We start from the raw sequence: 21,078 nt of genomic DNA on the forward strand, positions 1-21,078 counted from the left end.
GACTCTACACTCCTTAGGTTATTAATGTAATAACCATAGTTTAACTTTTAAGTGTGTTTGCTTTTATTTATGTCAATTTAACATGTACATAATTATATTACCACATAAGTGCTTTGGTGAAATACTGTTAACTTTTGTGTATTTTTAATAAATAAATAAAAATAAAATAAATAAATAAAATAATCTTTATTGCCACATCTTAATACTAAGTATACAAAACATTACATTATACAGTTTAAAGGAAAGAATAACAAACAAAGTAAGATAACAAACAAAACAAACTTAAACTTATTAACTTAACGTAAGAACTATTATAAATAAAAAAACGTGAAAAAAGTCCCAGAATCGGGCCCCTTTTGCTATACTCTGACCGCCCCTGTCTATACTACTGTAATGTTTGACGTTATCACGTTAAACTACCGTCCGTAAACCGACTTTACAGACAAACAATTTTTTTTTATATTGACTCGGATTCTTGTTTTTCGGACTACTTACACTTAAAAATGTTGCAAATATTTCCTTATGGCCCCTGTACACATATGGCCAACGGTTTCACCAACCCCCTTGGCCAAGCGTGTAGAGGGCTACTTGGTCGTAAGTTGGCAGTTGGCGCTTGCGCTTGCCGGCCAACCGATTGGTGTCGGTTTTTTGTCCACACATCAAAGGATCTTGGCGCCAATGGCCAACTGCGTTTACACGTTGGCGCTTCATTCAGTTGGTCGTCAGCCGTCAGAGAGGACAGTAGTGAAATATTTACGAAAATAATAAGTTTATCTATTATCTATGCCAATAATAGTGTAGATTTTAGGAAATAAAATAACCTTGCAAATGTTTAATGTATTTCCTAAAAAAAGATAAATGTTCTTATCAGAATATTCAAAAAATTGTTAATATATCAAATAATTTAATTTTACTACGGGGCTATTATTTTTTAATCAAATTTTGCTGACAACGTAAAAGACCTAGAATTTCCTAGCCTTTTCCATTCCACGTCCATCTTTCATGAAGAGCCAATGCCAAATGATTGGTTCGCCAATGTGTAAACAGCGGCTCTTATCTTGGCCAAGGGGTTTCACAAAGGGTTGGTGGAACCGTTGGCCATATGTATACAGCGGCCATAACGTGTAGCACGTATGTCTGAAATTCATTTGATTTAATATCATAGGCGTGGATAGGCCACACCAAGGCCACACATTATAGAAAAAAGCTTGAGTTGCATCAAGAATTTCTAGAGTTTTTTGCAGATCACTCTTTTAACAGTAAAATACACTTCAGTTACGTCAGCTGTCAAACTGGGAGTTGATGGATGTCACTGTCAGAGATCAGCGAAGTATTTTTTTTTGTATTGCTCGTACTGCTCTCTTGGTTCTGGGGTTTATTTTCAATTACGAAATTTACTAAAAAATCTAGGTTCCACTAGAAATATACTGATTTAAATCGAATATTCATCATGGCAGACAATCCTAGTGGTGATTCACTATCGGACGCTGATAGGTTGAGAGGTAAAACCTTGAAAATTCTCGTCACATTTAACACTTGTTTATAAAGGTTTATTTTGTTGATAAAAAACGCAGTTAGGGCTTGTGAAATACATATAAATAAATGCACAATCCTGTTACTGAGTTCTGCATACATACAGATTACATAAACAATTTTGTTGTAGATATCTAATGCATGAAAGGTACTTTACTACTTATTATTATTTCTTAACTACATACTTTGATTGTTATAGAGGATGAGCTAGCTCGAGAGCTGGAGCACAGTGACACCGATGAAGAAAATTCTCAAGAAATATCTCTAGAAATTGAGGAGAAGCTGCTCAAAGATGAACCTGAATGTAAGACTGAGAACTCATTTTTTAGTATTTTCACAATTATACTTAAGAGTTTTTGAAATTTACACAATTTGCAGGCTTATGTGGACCCTAGTTGAGACATCATTTCAATTCTTCTTGTACATATGTTCTTCACCAGAATAAACTTAACAGTAGTTAAAAAATATAGTTCAGTAATTTTATTGTACATAAAAATATAAATGAATACAACAGATAGTTATATAGATCATTCCTATTACAGATACAACATTGGTGAATTATGAAGAGAACATACAAAGCACAAATAAACCAGACAATGAAATAGTTGAAACATATTCTGACAACTCACAAAATGTGGAAACCATCCACAAAGCTGATGAACTGGGCAACATCTACCTGGACAACTCGGAAACCTTTATAAACTCACAAATTGATGACAGTATAACAGACCCCGCTGGGAACTATGATTCATACATGTCAGAATATAAGTTTGACAATGAAAATCAAACACTTGATAATACCTCATTGGAAACAAATGAAGCTAGGAATGAGACAAGTGAACAAGACGAGTTAAAAGATAGCATAGTGATGCCAGATATGAATGAGTTCCAGCAGAGTGAAGGAAATTATGACTCACAAACTGCTGAGGACATGCTCATGAGTGAGCGAGAAAGGGAGAAGAAAAGTAAGAAGGAGTTAGAAGAGGAAGAAAGAGAAAAAATGCAGTAAGTGGCACAATAAATTAGTTTTATTTTTTAGCCTGTTCATTACCTTCTATTAAGTTAATCAGGTCTGGAAAACTTTTGAATAATGTAAATAGAACTAAATGCAATATTTTTGTATTTTTGAAGAGTTATTCACTTAACCTTGGTTTTTTACCTAAAATTCCATACCATAGAAATCTTTTTGAAGAAGATCAATTCAGTCACTGAGTGACAAAACCCCTTCTTTTTGTAATAATAAAGATTAAAAAACAGGGTGTCCACTACTAAACCCAAAAAAAATTCCCTGACTTTTCCCTGACTTTCCATGACCATTAAATAAAATTTCCCTGACCAAATTTTCATTATTTGATGACATTTTTACAATTTTTTCTCAGGGTCGCAGAAAAACGTTTTTTTTTGTCTTGAAAAAAAAAACTTGAAAAAAAGGAGTTTTTTTAGGGTTTTGTACCTCAAAAAGGAAAAACGAAACCCTTATAGGATCACTCGTGCGTCTGTCTGTCCGTCTGTCAAAGTCAATTTTTTTCTGGAATATGTTTGTTTTCTAAAGTACGAACTATTAAAATTACTTTTGTACCTACGGTTATTTACCTTTATGTTAGTTATTACACTTTAATTTCTGGTTTTATAAAACTAACATTAACGAAATCTATAGTTGGTAGTTATAGCCATTTACTTTTGGCTGTACCAGTGCCGGTCTGTGCACTCTAACAGGGACATCAGGGTAGAGCAAGTTTGAGTTTCGGCGTCCTTGGACGTACTACGCTGGAAAAAAATATCACGAGCGCAGCGAGCGCGAAAATTTTTCCCCTTTTTAGGGTTCCGTACCTCAAAAGGAAAAAACGGAACACTTATAGGATCACTTTGTTGTCCGTCTGTCCGTCCGTCCGTCCGTCCGTCTGTCAAGACCCTTTTTCTCAGGAACGCGTGGAGGTATGAAGCTGAAATTTATATCAATTACTCAGGTCTACTGTCCCTTGAAGCTGTGAAAAAATCAAACTTCTAAGCCAACGCAATCAAAAGAAAAGATACAGCCGTTTATGCCGCAAATTTTCGACACTTGCAAGGGAATCAAAACCTACAGGGTGCTTCCCGTGAACTCAGAATCTTGAAATTTGGTACGAAGCAACGTCTTATAGCATAGATAAAGGAAAAATTACGAAAACCATAAATTTTTAGTTACATCACATAATATATTTTTTTTTTAATAATTTTAACCTTACTACCCATTTCCTCATAAACGCGTAGAGGTATTAAATTGAAATTCATACCAAATACTCAGGTCTATAATACCTTTAAGCTGTAACAAAATCAAACTTCTATGTCAACGCAATCAAAAGAAACAGCAATTTAAGCTGCATATTTTGAAACTCGCAAGTACTCGCAAGGGAATCAAAACCTAAAGGGTACTTCCAGTCGACCTAGAATCTTGAAATTTGGCATGAAGCAACGTTTTATAGCACACATAAAGGAAAAATTCCGAAAACCTTAGGTTTGTACGGAACCCTCGGTGCGCGAGTCCGACTCGCACTTGGCCGGTTTTTTATACGTCCCTGGGACTGGTAGTAGTTATTATTTGTGCCGTTTGTATATCCGAGGTCTTTATAGAGAGAGTACGTCGTAGACGTCGCATCGGACCGATAGATGGCGCCATCGTTCGTTGTAAGTCGCTCCGGCGTCACACCGCCGCGATGTTGGTAGTCCCGTTTTCCCCACCTGCAACATAAGGCTCCTCGCGCCCCGACCCGCCACCAGCCACCCTCATTGTTTCGTCGAACGCCGAAGTGACCGGTTGTCGCGTATTCCGTTCGAACATTTTTCCAGCATGGTGTCTCGAAATTAATCTTTTAGTTTCTATTTCCTTGTTACTTCTGGTCAAACCAGAGTTATTCGTGTTTTTATTTAAAAAGTGGCTTATAACATTTCGGAATTATGAAATTTTTTTTAATTTCATCCGTCAATTCTTTCTTCCCTTTTAATTTACGCTCGTTCGTCTTGAATAATGAGATATATTATGCCTCGCTAGCGATCATTATTCGTCTTTCGGGGTTCTCACGATAGAAATGAACGAGCGGTGCTTTATGATTCTACCCACTTTTTTTGTAAGAAAGTTCCATGCTGCAAAAATCGTTACCGTTAATCAGTTTTCTTTTTAAAATTCGCATTTCCGAGACTAAAGTAGGAAGTGTTATCCGCGTATTAAAAGTTTCGCGCGAGAATATAAGCGGTAACGTAGGTAAGTTGCTCCGCCGGGGACCACGTGCTCCGGGGACCACGTGCTTCGCGACCGCGGGCTGCGCGACCTGCGGGCTGCGGCGGCGGAGGGCGCGGTAAAGGAATACCGCGCTCCAAGGAGGTTTGAATTTCTCCGACGAATGGGTGAGCAGCTTCATATTATTTTAGAAAGAACATGTTCGGTTTCCGATTCGGTGCGGAGGACGGCGGACACGTGTCGGCGCCGAAACTTACTGTAGCGCTGCGATAGCGCCACTTACTTAGTGTTGTCCGCCACGTCGGCGCCGCCGAAGTTGCGTAGAAGTTGCTTCCTCGTTAACGACCTCTGCGGTGCCGCTGAACAACGTTGTGGCCGCCGCATAGGCGTCGCGTGCGACGCTGTAAGTATATCTGCCCGACGCGAGCGCTGCGCCGTTAGTGATCAGTCGTCAATACGCAGGCTACCAGCGCGGCCACCTACGCCGCGAGCCTGCTGAAGCTGTCCACCAAAATCACTGGCCGCCACGCTTACGCTGGCGCCTCGATGGTGATGCAGAGCGTTCGTCTGCCGTGACAACGCCGCGATCCTGCTGAAGCTGTCCACCAGTATCGCTGGCCGCCACGCTTATGCTGGCGCCTCGATGGTGATGCAGAGCGTGCGTCTGCCGTGACAACGCCGCGATCCTGCTGAAGCTGTCCACTAGTATCGCTGGCCGCCACGCTTATGCTGGCGCCTCGATGGTGATGCAGAGCGTTCGTCTGCCGTGACAACGCCGCGATCCTGCTGAAGCTGTCCACCAGTATCGCTGGCCGCCACGCTTATGCTGGCGCCTCGATGGTGATGCAGAGCGTTCGTCTGCCGTGACAACGCCGCGATCCCGCTGAAGCTGTCCACCAGTATCGCTGGCCGCCACGCTTATGCTGGCGCCTCGATGGTGATCGCCGCGATCCCGCTGAAGCTGTCCACCAGTATCGCTGGCCGCCACGCTTATGCTGGCGCCTCGATGGTGATGCAGAGCGTTCGTCTGCCGTGACAACGCCGCGATCCCGCCGAAGCTGGCTGCCACGCTTATGCTGGCGCCTCGATGGTAATGCAGAACGTGCGTCTGCCCTGACAACGCCGCGATCCTGTTGTAGCTGTCCACCAGTATCGCTGGCCGCCACGCTTATGCTGGCGCCTCGATGGTGATGCAGCGAGCTCATCTGCCGTGACAACGCCGCGATCCTGCTGTAGCTGTCCACCAGTATCGCTGGCCGCCACGCTTATTCTGGCGCCTCGATGGTGATGTAGAGCGTTCATCTGCCGTGACTACGCCGCGAGCCTGCCGAAGCTGTCCACCAGTATTGCTGGCCGCCACGCTTATGCTGGCGCCTCAGTGTTGATGCGGAGCGTAATACTGTTAACCGCTGCACAGGCGTCGCAATCCTTCTGCTGCGTCTGCCGTGACAACGCCGCAAGCTACTTGATGTTTTCCACTGGTATCGTCGGCCGCCACGCTGATGCTGGCGCCTTGATGTCGCCTCGATCGCACGAGGTAAGATTGCAGACGCGGCGACCTTCATCGCGCCACCGAGCGCAATACTGCGGCTGCCGCGAAGGCGTCGCTAATTTTCCTGCCGCGTTTGCCGTGACGACGCCGCGAACTCTGTCGATGCTGTTCACCGATGTAGCTGACTGCCACGCTGGCGCCGGTGCCTCCCGCGCTGACGGCGGCGACCTCGAGAGGGCCACCGAGCACGATACTGCGTGACGCGACAGGGTCATCGAAGACGCCTTTCGAGCTGATGACGGTCGTCTCAATCTCACCGCCGAACGTAACACCGTCTGCTGCAGTAACAAGCTGGTAAGATTGCTGATGTGCTCCCTTGGTGTCGCTGGCCGCCACGCCGACGTCGGCGGCTGCCGTCGCGCCTAAGATGTCACGCTCACCGCGCACACTGCCTTCCGCTACAATGGTGCCACGACCACGACTATCCAGGCCCCGTCTGCTACGGTATCGTTGCAGACTCTGTTGCTGACCGTGACCAGGCTGATACTACCCTCCAATGTGACGCTGGGCGCCGCTATCAGCTGACATCCCGTACACTATGGTATCCACTCTTCTCTTTCCAGTCTATTTTGACCAAGGACTCCTCCGTCGCCGAAGTGAGAACAGATAAATTCTAAAGATGCTACGTCCTAACGTGGCTTGGCCACCCATAGTTGAACGAGGTAAGACGTCAATAACCGGACGAGGAGCCGCACTGCTGCGAGGGTGTCCTGACGATGTTCGCGAGCTATCTAATCGGAGAGGCGCCTCGCGAGACGACCCTGTGATTCCTGTACATCGCTCATTGTGTAGGTCAAAGACATCGTAAAGGTTTGCGGAATTAAAAAAAAAGATCTCTTTCAGAATGTTTAGATCTGAATTCGAGCCAGCGTCCTGCGTCCTGAGCGTGCGTCTGTTTACCGGGCGGACACCAAAACCGATCGGTAATCTGGCTGCGGGGGTTCCAAGTACACGAGGATTTCCCGGAGGCTTGTGGCGCCCCCTGTCCATTCGAGAGATGAGCTTATTCGCCGAGCCTCTAATAAACAAATTGGGAAAAATAAACCCGCTTCGCCTTAGTGAACTTGAGATTCCAGCTCAAAGCGAATGGGGCCAGGAACTCAGGAGGACTTCAGTAGTTATCATCTGGCTCGACTATACTGAATTAATAGTGCTTGATTCGATCGTAGACCCTGATTTCATCAATTTCACAACTTTCGTAGTCTACAGAGGAAGGTTGCACCGCTGCAGTTTCCAGCATTACCTCGTACAGCTGCCGATAGCTGTAGGCCAATCGCTCCTGTTTTGCTTGCATCTGCAGCCCGATAAGACCTTCAATAATCGTAACATTGTACGAAGTAAAGCTCTTCTGATGGAAAAAATCTTCAACAGGCGGTGGCGCTGGCGACTGAAGTGACATGCAGCCGGATTAAGGTTCGCATAGCACTATATGCTATGCACAGTTCGGTTGTATGTTATGTTATGCTGTACGATGGCAGGACTACATCTCTTCTGTTACGAGTAACTACGACAGTAACTGCTGACTCCAACAGACTGTCGTACGAGGTCAGTATGCACCCCCTGGGAGCCAAGTGATCTTCGATGACCTCGCCTTCTTCTGCTTCGCCCGTCATCGTACCTCTTCGTCTGCGAGAGCCCTGCATTACGCCGTACAACGGTACGTATTAAGCCTCCGCCACACATAAAGCGCATTCCGCTTCGCTAACGCTACGCTATCAGCGCGCTAAATGCGCGCGCATTCCGCTCGCGTCCCGCGCGCGTTGCGCTCGCAATCCGCGCTCGTTAGTTCCCGCTAGCGCCCACTGGGCGCAACGCCAGCGTTTGTGCGGTGCACCGCCATTATTGCGCTCCGCCTACGCTCTCAAAGCGCGCATGTGTGGCGGTGTTTTAATTCACCCCTTGACCTGCTATCACGACGTGTTCAGCAACCACCAGCGATGCGACACGGACGTCACCTCTCAGTCTACGCTGTCGACCTTCATTGCACGAAGTAGAAATCCGTCGCATCGGGTTTTGGATTAGGTAATGGATTACCCTAAGTGTCAATGACTGACTTGAAGAAATCGACTGATACCTCCGTCCAGTGTAGTAGCAATCGACAGCGCTCGTAACTTTCATCTTCTAGGCTAGTTTTACCGAGCGATCAGTATCCTCAAATGCCCTCACTAAAAAGAGTTCAGAGTTCAGGAGTCTCGCTTGCAACCGCGCTCGCTTGACGCGAAATAGTCTGATCGAAAATACCAATATTGTAACAAATAGCCCTTGGGCGCGTGAGTGATGACCTTTTTCTGTGTTTGATATGGACGTAAGACGTTGGACTTTAAATAGTCATATCAAAGCTAATATTGAAATTTTGATAATTTTTACGAAGGGTTGACAAAAGCAGTATCAATTACGTTACCCTGCTACAGTACAGATAGTTACACTACTTTTACAGTTAATTTCCACACTTTGTGTCTGAAATTGGGTTTATAACCTGATAAAATAACGTCTCTGTTAATAATAATAGTGTATCTAAAGTTTTTGTATCTTGTTCAAGTCAGCCTCGCCTACATCTTTTTTGGTTTTGATCTGCGATGTATAATGTCATTTCTCTAACTATTCGCTGACTAAAGCTAAACGTCATCACGAAAATCTCTTTAGGCGTTTCTGGCACCGAGATATTCGCGGATCGAAGGCGATTTCGACTGATACATCTGTCAAATCGGTTCAACAACTGATTCACTTATTCTTCTATGCTATGCCAATAGGGCTACCAAAGGCTCGCGCGCCAGCTGACTCGCCACCAGGAGATAATAAACAGGTCTCTATAAAGACCTCGGATATACAAACGGCACAAATAATATAAAAATTTTACCTTCCAATAAAATTATTATTATTTTGCCTGGTATATCCGAGGTCTGAGTGATGCCTTCCTGGTAGGCTTAATATACCATCGGCACTTCTCCTCAACAATGAGGGTGGCTGGTGGCGGGTCGGGGCGCGAGGAGCCTTATGTTGCAGGTGGGGAAAACGGGACTACCAACATCGCGGCGGTGTGACGCCGGAGCGACTTACAACGAACGATGGCGCCATCTATCGGTCCGATGCGACGTCTACGACGTACTCTCTCTATAAAGACCTCGGATATACCAGGCAAAATAATAATAATTTTATTGGAAGGTAAAATTTTTATATTATGTACAAACAAAATGGAGTACCTAGTCTATCAGAGCAGAGACAGGAAAGCAGGCTTGAAATGAAAACAAGATTTCGAGCGTAGTGAGCGCGAAGTATTGAGTAAGTAACTAAAATATACTAACTATCACGTAGAAATAGTAAACGCGAGCGAAGCGAGCGCGAAATTTTTTCTCTGTTGTCAGTGTCGGGATGCCCATTTAGGTGTTTTTCCAATACATGCCTTTAAGTTTGTCTTTATCGTTTTCAAGTGGCCCTGGCAAAAGCACATAATACCTTATGAATGTTGTACCTACACTACATGGTAACATTGTGGTGCAACTTTCCAGTTAATAAGAACCACAATAACTGAATTTATTCCTGACCCCCTCGCCATTTTGGAATATGAGGGTGGGGCATGCAATGTAAATAGAAAAACCTGGATTTTCCGCAATTACAATTTTGGGCCGGATAAATTAAGGTCAGCTAGAGCATGAAGATATCCCTCATTAGCAATCACTGGGATGGAGGCTACTATACTTGTCATAAAAAGTCCATCTTTGCTGTCATGGATGTGGTCAACCCAAGAAATCATATTATTATTTCAATACTTTTTAATTTTTTTCTTGGTGCCAAATTTTTCCCTGACCTCCAAATAATTTCCCTGACTTTCCCTGACTTTCCATGACCACTATGAGCTTCCCTGACTTTTCCCTGACTTTCCCTGACTTTCTAGAAAGTGGACACCCTGAAAAAAAAAAGAAGATCAAAAAGATTTCTATGGTAGCTGGTATAAATCTTCAAAAAACAGAAAAAAATAGTTCAAATAGACTTTGCAAGCTGTGCAGGTCAAAGCCAGCTAAACATCTATTTTAACTGGGAATGCATCAAGTGCGATGGATACCTTTTGCACCTGAGAGTTCCCGAGACAAGTTTTAGAGTTTAGTGTTAATAGAGTAGTATGTTAATTAGTATTTTTTGTCTTTTATGCCTTGAATTTATATTTTTGCTAATTTTAACTTAGTTACAAATAATGTTCACTTTCAGGGTACTAGTCTCAAACTTCACTGAAGAGCAACTGGACCGGTATGAGATGTACAGAAGAGCCGCCTTCCCCAAAGCTGCAGTCAAGCGCTTAATGCAGACCATCACGGGCTGCTCAGTCGGCCAGAATGTTGTCATTGCTATGTCTGGTATAGCTAAAGTATTTGTGGGAGAGGTTGTTGAAGAAGGTTAGTATTATCATCCAAATATTCTTTTGTCAGCACCCTTTTCAATGAACTCACGATTTTTTCGAACACTTATATTTTTTGCCAAATAAATTATTGTTTTACTTTTTCTATGCACACCTGCAAATCAGGCAAGAGAATCTTCTGAACAATTCGTGCCTACTTTAATTTGTCAGTTTTTGTATTGCCCGATTTTTAATTAGTACATCACAATGCAGCTAAGGCAGGATCTGACAAATCAGAAATGATAGTCTTGATTAGGCATAGTGCGTAACCAAACACAATTTTATCATCATCATCATCATCATTTCAGCCGTTTATCGCCCACTGCTCAGCATAGGCCTCCTTTCGTGTACGCCACTTCCCTCAGTCCTGGACTAGTCTCTAAAATCGTTTAGCTAATTCTTATTTTTAAATTCCTTAGCCCTGGAAGTATTGGAGAAGTCCGGAGAAGCCGGCCCGCTGCAGCCCAAGCACTTGCGGGAGGCGCTGCGCCGACTACGCATGCGCGGAGCCATTCCCTCGCGGAAGATACACCGAAGTATGTTCAAGTCGTAATATTATTGTGTACCTTTTCCCTAAGACATACAGACGGACTACAATCCTACTTCAACTTGTGTGGGAACTGTATGCCAAATTAAATAATAATCGGTATGCAGTTACCATCCAAGGTGCCGCTGGCAGGACGTCCGTATAGGACCTTATAAACAATAAGTATTTATGTAGAAAAAGTTGCAAACTATCCAAATGGAAAATAGAGAGTACAAGAGCTGTCACGTATCAAAAGAGCTCTAGTAAAAAACAGTAACCGGCCCGGCCATAAATAATGCACATCGGTTTTTCGTCTTCGTAAAGCGTTGTCTCTTTCTTGCTTATGTGATTGTGACGTTAATTGTCTCTTTCCAAAGACCAATATGCATTCTTTATGGCCGTTTACTGGATGATTATGTACACTAGGGATATAATATTTTTAAGTACAGTTAATTATGTTTTTGTGAGTTAAACAAAAGGACACCACTAGTCACAACATGAGAGAGGTAGCTTGGTAGGTATAGTGGGGACCGTCGACCAGAGCTGCTTATACTCTTCTGATAAGAAAACTTAATCATATTATTTAGATTGTGCTCGTTATAATGGTCTCTCGAGATTCAATTCTGAAAATTAAATTGGGTACCTAAACAAGGTTTAACACCAGCCACTGAAAACCTCAGATATTCATACATTTCGGTTGTGTGATCTTGACATGGATACTGGTATTACTAATTTACCTTTGACATATGCCTATGGGTGCCTGAGATTTTCAGTTGCTGCTGTAACACCCTGTAGTTTGTATATCGTTAGACTAACTGTTTTTTTCATAAAGACGTAAAATGACGCAATAACGTTTTTGTACATACTAATAAGCTTAAATAAATAAGTAATAATGCTTAATTTGTTAAATTTTATAATAAAAAATGATATCTTAGTAAAGTTCATGTTTTCTTTGATAAAGTTATTGCTGAACTTCACTACCACAACTTAATTAATTGGTCCTAATTGGCATGCTATTTCTAATTAAGGGTTAACTCCCAAAATTTAAGAAAATAAAACAAATAAGATTTATTGAAATGTTAATTTATTACATGATAAATTGTTATTTTATTAAAACATAATATACAACAGTAACTAAGGATTATTCATAGTCCGAAAACTTTGAAAATAAAATCAGTCTTGTTAAAATGGCCAACTATGTTGTAGTCTGTAGACATTAGTGGAAATCCTTAGAAGGGCATTCACAATAATAATAAAAAAATAAAATAGCGTTGGCTAACAATCGCAAACATAAAAATGCACACAAAAAAATTCCATTCAAAATCCAAGGATGAAATTGGTACTTAAAATTAAGATTTTCCATGCGCGGAAGAGAACCGAGTTACCAAATTAGTTTCCGCATATCACAGACATTTTGCATTCCAAAGCTTCGACTGGATGTTTTGGCATTTGTTGGAATAAAAAAACTTCAACTAAAATAACGGAAATATCAACAGAACAGTAACGTATCGAACAATATATTATTAATTTATATTTAATCTAGCTACATGGGAAGGCACAAATTAGTTTAGGAATTTGGTAACAAACATTTAAAAAGAAAAATAGTACCTACTGAATACAAAATTGTTATCCTTCATTAAAAAATTTAAGGCTAAAATATTTTTTGGTCCTGTTAAATTGTAAAAATTAACAATATTTTCTCCATTTCATTTGTATTACATAATTATTTTATTAGACCTTATTACATTATTTCAGATCTCATGATTTCCAATACTACCAGATTCGTAAGATAGCGTCAATAATGATAAGTTATGTAAATTACATAGCTCCGTGCATTTCACGATTGCACTAGCAATCTTCAGAGGGTCAATTTCGCGAGACATCAAAACATGTCTTCGAAACGACAAAATAATGTACAATATAAAGCAAATTCTGCTCATCGATGCACAGTTATATCAATACCGGCAGTATTTCGTCAGCCCGAGCAAAATGAGCACAACCGGAACCTTAAAAACGAAAAAGCCGCTCGCAGTGTAGACTACAAAACGCAAAGCTTATCACACCCGGCTACTACTAAAGACTAGATGACGTCCGGCGCGGTACACGCGTTTCACTTCACACTACTCCGCGTGACGTCGCGTCGCGCGGCACACACGCGTTTCACTTCACTATGTTCACACAACCGAACCGACGGGCTAGAGCTAGACGGCGAGCCGCTTGACGCCGCACTCGATGCAGAACTTGGCGGTGTCGACGGGGAAGCGGCTGCCGCACTCGTGGCAGAAGCGCGACAGCCGCTGCGGCGCCTTGTGCAGCGACACCTCCGAGCTGCTCGAGCTCAGCTCGGCGCGCGGCCGCCACGACCCGCGCCGAGACGACGCGCGAGAGCTTACTCGCTTCTCTGAAATACACACACAAACTTTAAACCGTCGTTTTAAGGGATTGATATCACTAATTTTATAGGCTTTTAAATGGCTTACCGTGTACTTGGTTTTCGACTTCTTTGTACGGCGGATGTTCCGGCGGCGGTATCGGCTCGTCCAGTTCGGCCGACCGCTCCATCGCTAAGAACTCCTCGCTGGAGATGGACCGTATTTCGTCCTTCGGACTCCCGCTCGAGTCCGAGCCCGCCGGTATTCGCTCCAACGACGACGGACCGTTCAACTCTTTCGGACATACCGTTAGTTTCGAAGGAGATATTCTATTTAAGCTGAAAATAGACAACGGCGTTAATGTTAACGGCTTATGATGAAATTTGTTTTTTAAGCTGTTTCTCCAACATTACCTTCGATATGAAGAATGCGCATGCATTAGATAATTTACGCTTCGTCAGGCGGATGATTTTCGTCACAAAAAAATTACAGTACCTGACTAACCTGCTATAAGCTGAGTCGTTGCTGGATTTCCCGTTTGGCGTATAATTCCCGTTGGAATTGCTCTCGGATTTCCCACTTCTCCGCTGCGCTTTGCTCCGCGATTCCTTTTCCGTCCCATTGTGTACGTGCGCATTGTAATTCATGATATCTTTGTTCGAATGGTTCTTCTCGGATTCGTAGAACTTGTCGAACTCTTTCAAGGATTGCATAATGTCTTGTTCGAGTTGTTCGGATTTGTGTCTCGTGGTCCCGTTTTCCGTTTTCGTGACCTTCTTGTGGATGGAGTCGAGGAGGGAAGTGGAACGTTTGACGGAGGATGGGAACAGGTTTTCGCTCACGATATTGTTACTGCTAAAATTGAAAGACTTGTTGGTAACTGGGGTGAGACTGAGACCGTTACTACTGGGGTTTACTTGTTTAGGGGTGGAGCTAACGCTACTAAATGCTGAAGTCCTATTGCTACCGTTGAGCTCAGACTGCCTCACAACCCTAGTGGTGGAGCTGCAAGTTCTTTTGTTTTCAGATTTCCTTTTATGAATCTCTTCGTCAAAAGTAGTCATGAATTCTTCGAGGTCAAACTCCTCGAAGACAGACTCCTCATCCCTAGCTAACGTTTTAGATGCAATACTTTCTTCCAAAGAAGACATAATTTTATCGTATTGGGCACTTAAATTGTCTACCGGGGCGGTAACTAGCTTATTAGTATCAGTGTTGTTGTTGACTTTGTCTTTGTCCGCTTTGATTTGTGAATCAATATTACCGTTTAATTCATAATTAGGAATATGTGTTTTGCTGAAAGAATCAAATTTAGAAGGCAAGTTTTCTGTAGTAAGGAGAGACTCCATACTACTAATAATGTCGGGATTGTTCAAAATAGTGTTTACATTAATGGGCAAGTTATCATTTTCATTGATAAGTCTGGGATCGATGTAATTACTGTCGGTCATGGAAGAATTATCGTCTGCAAGGATTGCATCTAGATTTACGAAATTTTTCTTTTCTTCATTTCTCTTTATTTTGTCAAGTTTTACAGGCTGTTTTATTGTTCGCGTGAAGCTATGGTACATGGAGGTGGCAATTTTCGGGATTTTGTCTTTCGGTTTTGGCGTGCTGTAGTTGGAAGTCGTGTAGCTTGAGAATGACCTATTAAGGCTGCTATTGCGGTTGAAGTTTGTTTTGTCTGTCATGCTAATATTTTCTTTACTTGATTTAGTAAAGGTTGTGTTAAGTTTAGGACTAGGCTTTTTATCATTTCTGTTAAGTCTAAAAGAGCTGCATCGACCCCCGAAAGTGCTAGTGTTTGTGTTATTGTCGTTGTTTGTGCTTCCAAAAGATTTCATTCTTTGCAAAGTAGGAGTTTTTTGGTACGTTTTGTTAAGAGTGTCTTTTATCAATTTGGAGTTTTCAGTGCGAAGTTGGGATAATGGAGCTTTATCCCTGGCAGGGCGGAGGATGGGAAGAGTGCGGGTGAGGTCTTTGGAAGAGTTGTGCATCTTTTTAGGGATATCAGTATCTGAAGACAGGAGCTCTTTCATTTGCCTAGCGGCTGATACAAATGGATCGTAACCGTCGTCCAGTCTGAAATAAAAGTATTAAGCCTAGTAAATAGTATTCGCCAATTACTATTACATGTAATTTAGAAATATTGTTTATAACACAGACCTTGTAAACAAATAGCCAATCTGAAATAGGAATTAATCATTATAAGGTAGGATAGGAATTGGATTTTAAAACTTAACCTTGCGCTTTCTATCCTTGGCAACTTTAATGGTGGCGCCTCAGTGGATATGGATTGGTCGTCGCTATCGCGAACGTTTTCTGCAACTATGAATGTTCTGTTGTCCGCGTTGTCTCGACTTTGCTCACGTAAAAGTATATTTTTTCTATTTGATTTAAAGATTTTCTGCATCCTTTTCTTTGTACAAGCTATTTTGGGTTCAGGTTTATTCGTCACATTTATAGAGGGCAATTTCAATGTAGAATCCTCTTCGTCGCTACTGATTCTTGTATTTGGTGGCCGTTCATAGTGTTTTAAACCATAAACTGTGATATGTTCCATGTCAGAAACAGCTTTGTTATCATTTGTATCAGATTGTCGGTCAGTTTGTTTTGCAGAATTTTTGACGGTGTCGCCGGCTTTTTGTAATAATTGTTTTAAATCAAGTTTTAAGTCTTCAAAAGTGTCAGAAAATGGTTTCTTATTATCTGTGTTATCTGCATTTTCCACATTTTTATCGTTCAGGGTTTCCAGCGAAACAGTTTTTGGCGTATGTAAATTATCGATATGTTTTTCCAAATCGAGTTCCATTTGATTTTGGGAACTAATTATTTCATCAGTTAAATGCATAAATTCATCTAAATCTCCTGGATTTCCTGTGAACTTTGTGTATGTATCGCCACTGCCATGCCTTCGCCCAGATTGGTTATTATCGGTACTATTCTCTTCTTCATATTTAGTTTCATCGGAATTATTGCCACTGGCATCATGATCAAAGCTATCTTCAAAATGGTCACCAGCTCGATCATGCATGTCTTTTCCGTTGTCATCATCCTCTAAAACTTTGAATGAATCGATTGGTTCTGATTTAGAAATATATTTAGCTGAAATATTATTGTTACTGTCATCAACTTCGTCATTATCTTTTTTACATGTGTCGTTCGAAATTTCTGGCGTACAATTATCAGATTTATAAATTGTCGTTGTTGTCGAACTAGTTGTACCTTGCGTGTTATACGAGCTATCAATTGTCGAATTTTTATACAGGAGTTCTACTGTGCTATCAGTTGTATTCATTTTTGTTTTTCGGGCACTAACTTGCGCACTTTCAACAAGCGATATTCTATTTTTATTATTAGAGGTGTGTGGCTTTATATCAACATTTTCGTGTATAACACATGGAACACAAAACAGTTCCGTGTTGATACCGACAGTTTGACAAAATTTAGTATTTCCTGCAGAATTTATAGTAACACAGTCATCTAAACTATCAACACTCATGCTGTTCTCTTTGGGTAGTTGCACTGTTTCTCTCCTTGTTTTGGTTTTAGTATTTTTTTCTTTACTTTTGACTTGCTGCGTTATTTCCGTTGACTTGGCAGTCGATTTAGCTGTAGCGTTAGGTTTCCTTACAGGTTTCTGTGTTACTTTGGAAGGCTCTGGGTTTACAGCAGGCTCAACTGCTATTTCCTCTTTAGGTTTTACATTTTTGTTGGCGACCCTTTTCAGGACCGGTATTTGCCTCTTATCTTTCCGTTTTTTCTTCTCTTCTTCTTTTTCTTCGGCAGCTTTTGCTTGTCGTTCATTATATTTATTTGCGATTTCTTCCAATTTCTTTAACTGTTGCTCTTTTTTAACATTCCGAGGCTGTTTTGCTTTATCTTGCGCTTTTTTTGGATTAGGATCAGCAATTTCTTGTTGGATATTAGGAGGATTTGGTTCTTTGGCGTTTCTACGGAAGGGGAAAGGAAGGTAGTATAGATATTGATTTAATTTAGCGAACAAACAAGGAGACAGGAACGAAAATGTACAAAAAAAATTTAAACAAAAATAACCACCGCTTCCTTTCCCCTTATTTGCTAACTAAAACAAACGAATGCCCCTCAGAATTGACTCACCTGGAGCTGCTGAGATCTCTGGCCAATCTAGCCTGCCTCGCCTTAACATTGGCATCGCCTGAAGAATTATTTTGGGAAGTTCTAGGGTTTCTAATAACTGGCACATGTGGGGACGGTTCGTCATTACAATCATTGCTGGACATTGATTCTGGAAGACAAAAAAATAACAGATTTTACACGTCTTCAAACTGTACAGTGAGTGTATTTCAATGTCACGAAAATGCGGAATATGCGATACAGTTCAAAAAAGGCCTACTAAATTCGTTTATCATCTATACATTGTTGCCTGGGGACGGCTAGGCATTTCCTGACTAGGTATCTAGACGGTATACACAATGCTTGTTTCAAACATTCAACAGAAAGTAGTAAAAGATACCTGAAGCCCTGGCGCGCCGGCGGCCGTCGCCGCAGTCGCGCGGCGGCGGCGGCGACACGCGCGCCGACTCCACGGAGGCCGAGCGGCTGTTCGACGACTTATCGCGGCTCTGGGATGATCTGGAATTACCATTAACATCGTTAAATATAGGCAACTACATAATCACCTCATTTATACATCACGATATTAAATTAAATAGCTCGAAACGCATTCTAAACTCTAATAATTAATTTACGGCCAGTATTGAAGCAGAGTGGTACGCTTTGGGTTTAGCCACAGAATATATAATAGTACAAGTACAGAAGGCCCACTGCTTTGATGTTCACGAAATGCCGCCTTTTAAATGCCTACAACATTCTAACAAAGAAACCCGCACGTGCGCAGCGTCGGACGATAGGGTTGCCTGTGGACTAAAACGAATTAATACTCAGATGAAATGTTATGCTATTATATTCCAGTCTTGGGTACTTTCTAGGTATATATACAGTATTTATATATTTTTGTTTAAGTCCCAACATCACAAACCTTATTGAACTTTTCCGTGGGACTTAATCACTAGTAGATCTGTGTAAGATTGTCCTATTTTATTCATCATGTCTATTTAACTAAGCACCATTAGCCATTCACACGCGGACATCGCATATAAAACTTAAAAAAAAACTCTAGACGTAAAGTAACAATAGAAAGTGCGAACGTGCGTTCCGTGAGAACGCGCGCCACCCCTGATTAGGCCGCGAACTCGCGGCCGCCAGCATGTACTTGTAGCGCGGCGATAGAATCGCGGAGTGAGCCGCCCCTGGTTTAGCGTCTTATGAGTTCCTTCTGCTAAAAGTATGTAAGAGCTGTTTTGTCGCTAGCTGATGTCTATTGTACTGGCGCAGTCGGTAGGATTTGAATTAAAATATTAAAATACACTTACTACATCTATACAAAAAAAAGCAGGTGTTGTACAGCCCTAGCGGGCAAGATCTTAACTTTATCAACGCATAGCTCCCTCTATGTATAAGTCTTTTAGGCGAGTCATAAGAAGCAAACAACAGTTTAAACAACGAACCGTCTGCCTCTCACGAGCGGTGCCTTATACTTTGTGCGAGCATTGAGCCTCTGCTTCGCGTCAGTAATGTGCGTCGGTTGCGCAGGCGCGGCGGGTAGTATCTTGGCTTTGTCGGCGCACCACTCCACGTGCCGCTCGAAGGCACGCATGCCGAACGCGCGGTTGCAGTGCGGGCATTTTTGGAGGTCGGCTGCCGGCTGGAAATAGTAACAGACTTCGTTATTTTACACTAGTCACCAACAAAACATCCTTTGAATGCCTGATCGAAATGTATACAAAATAGACAGACGAACACAGTCGCACCATAAGGGTTCCTTTTAAACCTTTTTAGTACGGAACCCTAAAAATGGTAATGGGCTGTAATCGTGTGCTTTAAATGACGTCAAGGGGTTAGCATGACAAACCCCTACATCATCAGTAGCGATAGCGGCTTTAGCCGTAGGTGCTAGTTGGGTAGCCCGGAGACTGAAATAGATAAGTCGGTGGGAGTAGATTCCCTTGAACATCCCGCTACTGCTTATTTATTTATAATATTTAGTATGTTTTAATATTCAGTACCTATAATTATAACGTATACGTACAAGCATCAATATTATTAATTAAAAAAAAAAATGGCTGCTTTACGAAGTTAACGAAGGCTCCTAATCATTATCTTGTAAAGGACCTAAATTTTTGAACCAGGATGCGGGATTCCAAAATAAACTTATTGACGATTCTAAGCACACATAACTAAGCAAAATTTCAATAATAATGCGCGTGTTATTTAAAACTTAAATGTTCTTCCTAACTATTTACGAGCGATTCTCTCTAATGCCACAGCCGTTCATTCAAGTATGTAAATTATGGCAGTTACACTATGTGGAATATTAATTTTCCTCGAGGTTGTTTTTACTAGCATACTTTACTTGGTACACAATACCTACCTACATTAGAAATGGTAATGAGTTATAATTAACATCACAGTATGGTAGCAGCATATGACCGTCGGTACGCAGTTCGTTGTGTCAAGTTATAAAAATTGCGACATGTGCTTATTACAATACTGCAATATGTGACATGTCAAAGCTCCTTATCTGACAGCTCTGCCTCTGTGTTGAGATATTGTGCAATGGTGTTGAGTGAAAATTCATGCTATAACACTGCATCAGAATTTTCCATATCAAAAAGTAAATGAAACGGAAGTAAATCCCCGCGGCAGCTCCGTACCGAGGTATTCTCGATGAACTACAGTATGGGGTTCTTCAAAAAAGGAGTGTACAAGTTTCTAATGGGTCGGCAACGAGCATGCGACACCCCCCTGAGTTGCAGGCGTCCATAGGTTACGGTGACCGCTTTCCATCAGGCTTGGTATAAAAAAAGTAAATAATTGACTTCTAAAGGCTCGCATAGACGCCCATGAATGAACTTACATTTAACGAAATAGGCATGCGACTTTCATCGCCAAAAGGAAACTTAAAGCTGTATTTAATATGAAAGTTATGATGAATAATGATTTTTTTCGGAACTCATAGTTTGAGAAGAGAACTTTACAAGATCAACGACTTTTCGATATTACAAGAACTAAAAGCGCAATTTCAGTGAAGCTAACGTGAGTGTATTGTACAATAGGTGACTGTATATCTTCAGATTCATCTGAGCAAGTATAATAGTAGGTTTTTTGTGTAGCGTCGCCGAAATATTCTATTGATTTTTTTTTTCATCATCAATCTTGGACGTTGGATAGTCATTCAATCCGACCTGTCCGTTAGTCTGTCAGTTTTTTTTGCGAAGTATTTGTTTTCAGATTGCCATTAAAATATGATATCGTGTTATTTGTTTCAAGTTTTATGCGAATTGGCAATATATTTAAAATATTAAAGATATTATTTACAATTTTGTGAATAGTTTCATAGGTATTATACTTCATAGATTTTTATGATAGGTACTCATGTATTCTTTTCAA

General features: G+C 41.6%; 2 protein-coding genes across 6 annotated transcripts in view; one reads left to right on the top strand and one right to left on the bottom strand.

Annotated features, from left to right (window-relative positions):
- The first annotated feature begins 1,307 nt into the window (after positions 1-1,307).
- LOC125230989 (transcription initiation factor TFIID subunit 11) lies at positions 1,308-12,148 on the top strand. Its single transcript, XM_048136309.1, has 5 exons — positions 1,308-1,502; positions 1,733-1,837; positions 2,076-2,538; positions 10,503-10,687; positions 11,109-12,148. The coding sequence occupies exons 1-5, from the start codon at positions 1,451-1,453 to the stop codon at positions 11,240-11,242; spliced, it is 939 nt and encodes a 312-aa protein (XP_047992266.1). The 5' UTR covers positions 1,308-1,450; the 3' UTR covers positions 11,243-12,148.
- Positions 12,149-12,288: 140 nt separating this feature from the next.
- Positions 12,289-21,078, bottom strand: part of LOC125231012 (hybrid signal transduction histidine kinase L-like) — a 54,005-nt gene continuing 45,215 nt past the window's right edge. For 3 of the 5 annotated variants that reach the window (XM_048136347.1, XM_048136344.1, XM_048136346.1), the window contains exons 4-9: positions 19,137-19,333; positions 18,083-18,201; positions 17,707-17,854; positions 14,083-15,669; positions 13,696-13,925; positions 12,289-13,616 (exon numbers count right to left, since the gene is read on the bottom strand). In XM_048136347.1, the coding sequence (XP_047992304.1) occupies positions 13,417-13,616; positions 13,696-13,925; positions 14,083-15,669; positions 17,707-17,854; positions 18,083-18,201; positions 19,137-19,333 (2,481 nt within the window). In that variant the 3' untranslated portion in view covers positions 12,289-13,416. The remainder of the gene's footprint in view (positions 13,617-13,695; positions 13,926-14,082; positions 15,670-17,706; positions 17,855-18,082; positions 18,202-19,136; positions 19,334-21,078) is intronic. The other 2 variants (XM_048136348.1, XM_048136345.1) reach the window with 2 other exon arrangements.

This window comes from Leguminivora glycinivorella, chromosome 11 (genome assembly GCF_023078275.1).
Source record: "Leguminivora glycinivorella isolate SPB_JAAS2020 chromosome 11, LegGlyc_1.1, whole genome shotgun sequence".
In the NCBI taxonomy this organism is placed as follows: domain Eukaryota; kingdom Metazoa; phylum Arthropoda; class Insecta; order Lepidoptera; family Tortricidae; genus Leguminivora; species Leguminivora glycinivorella.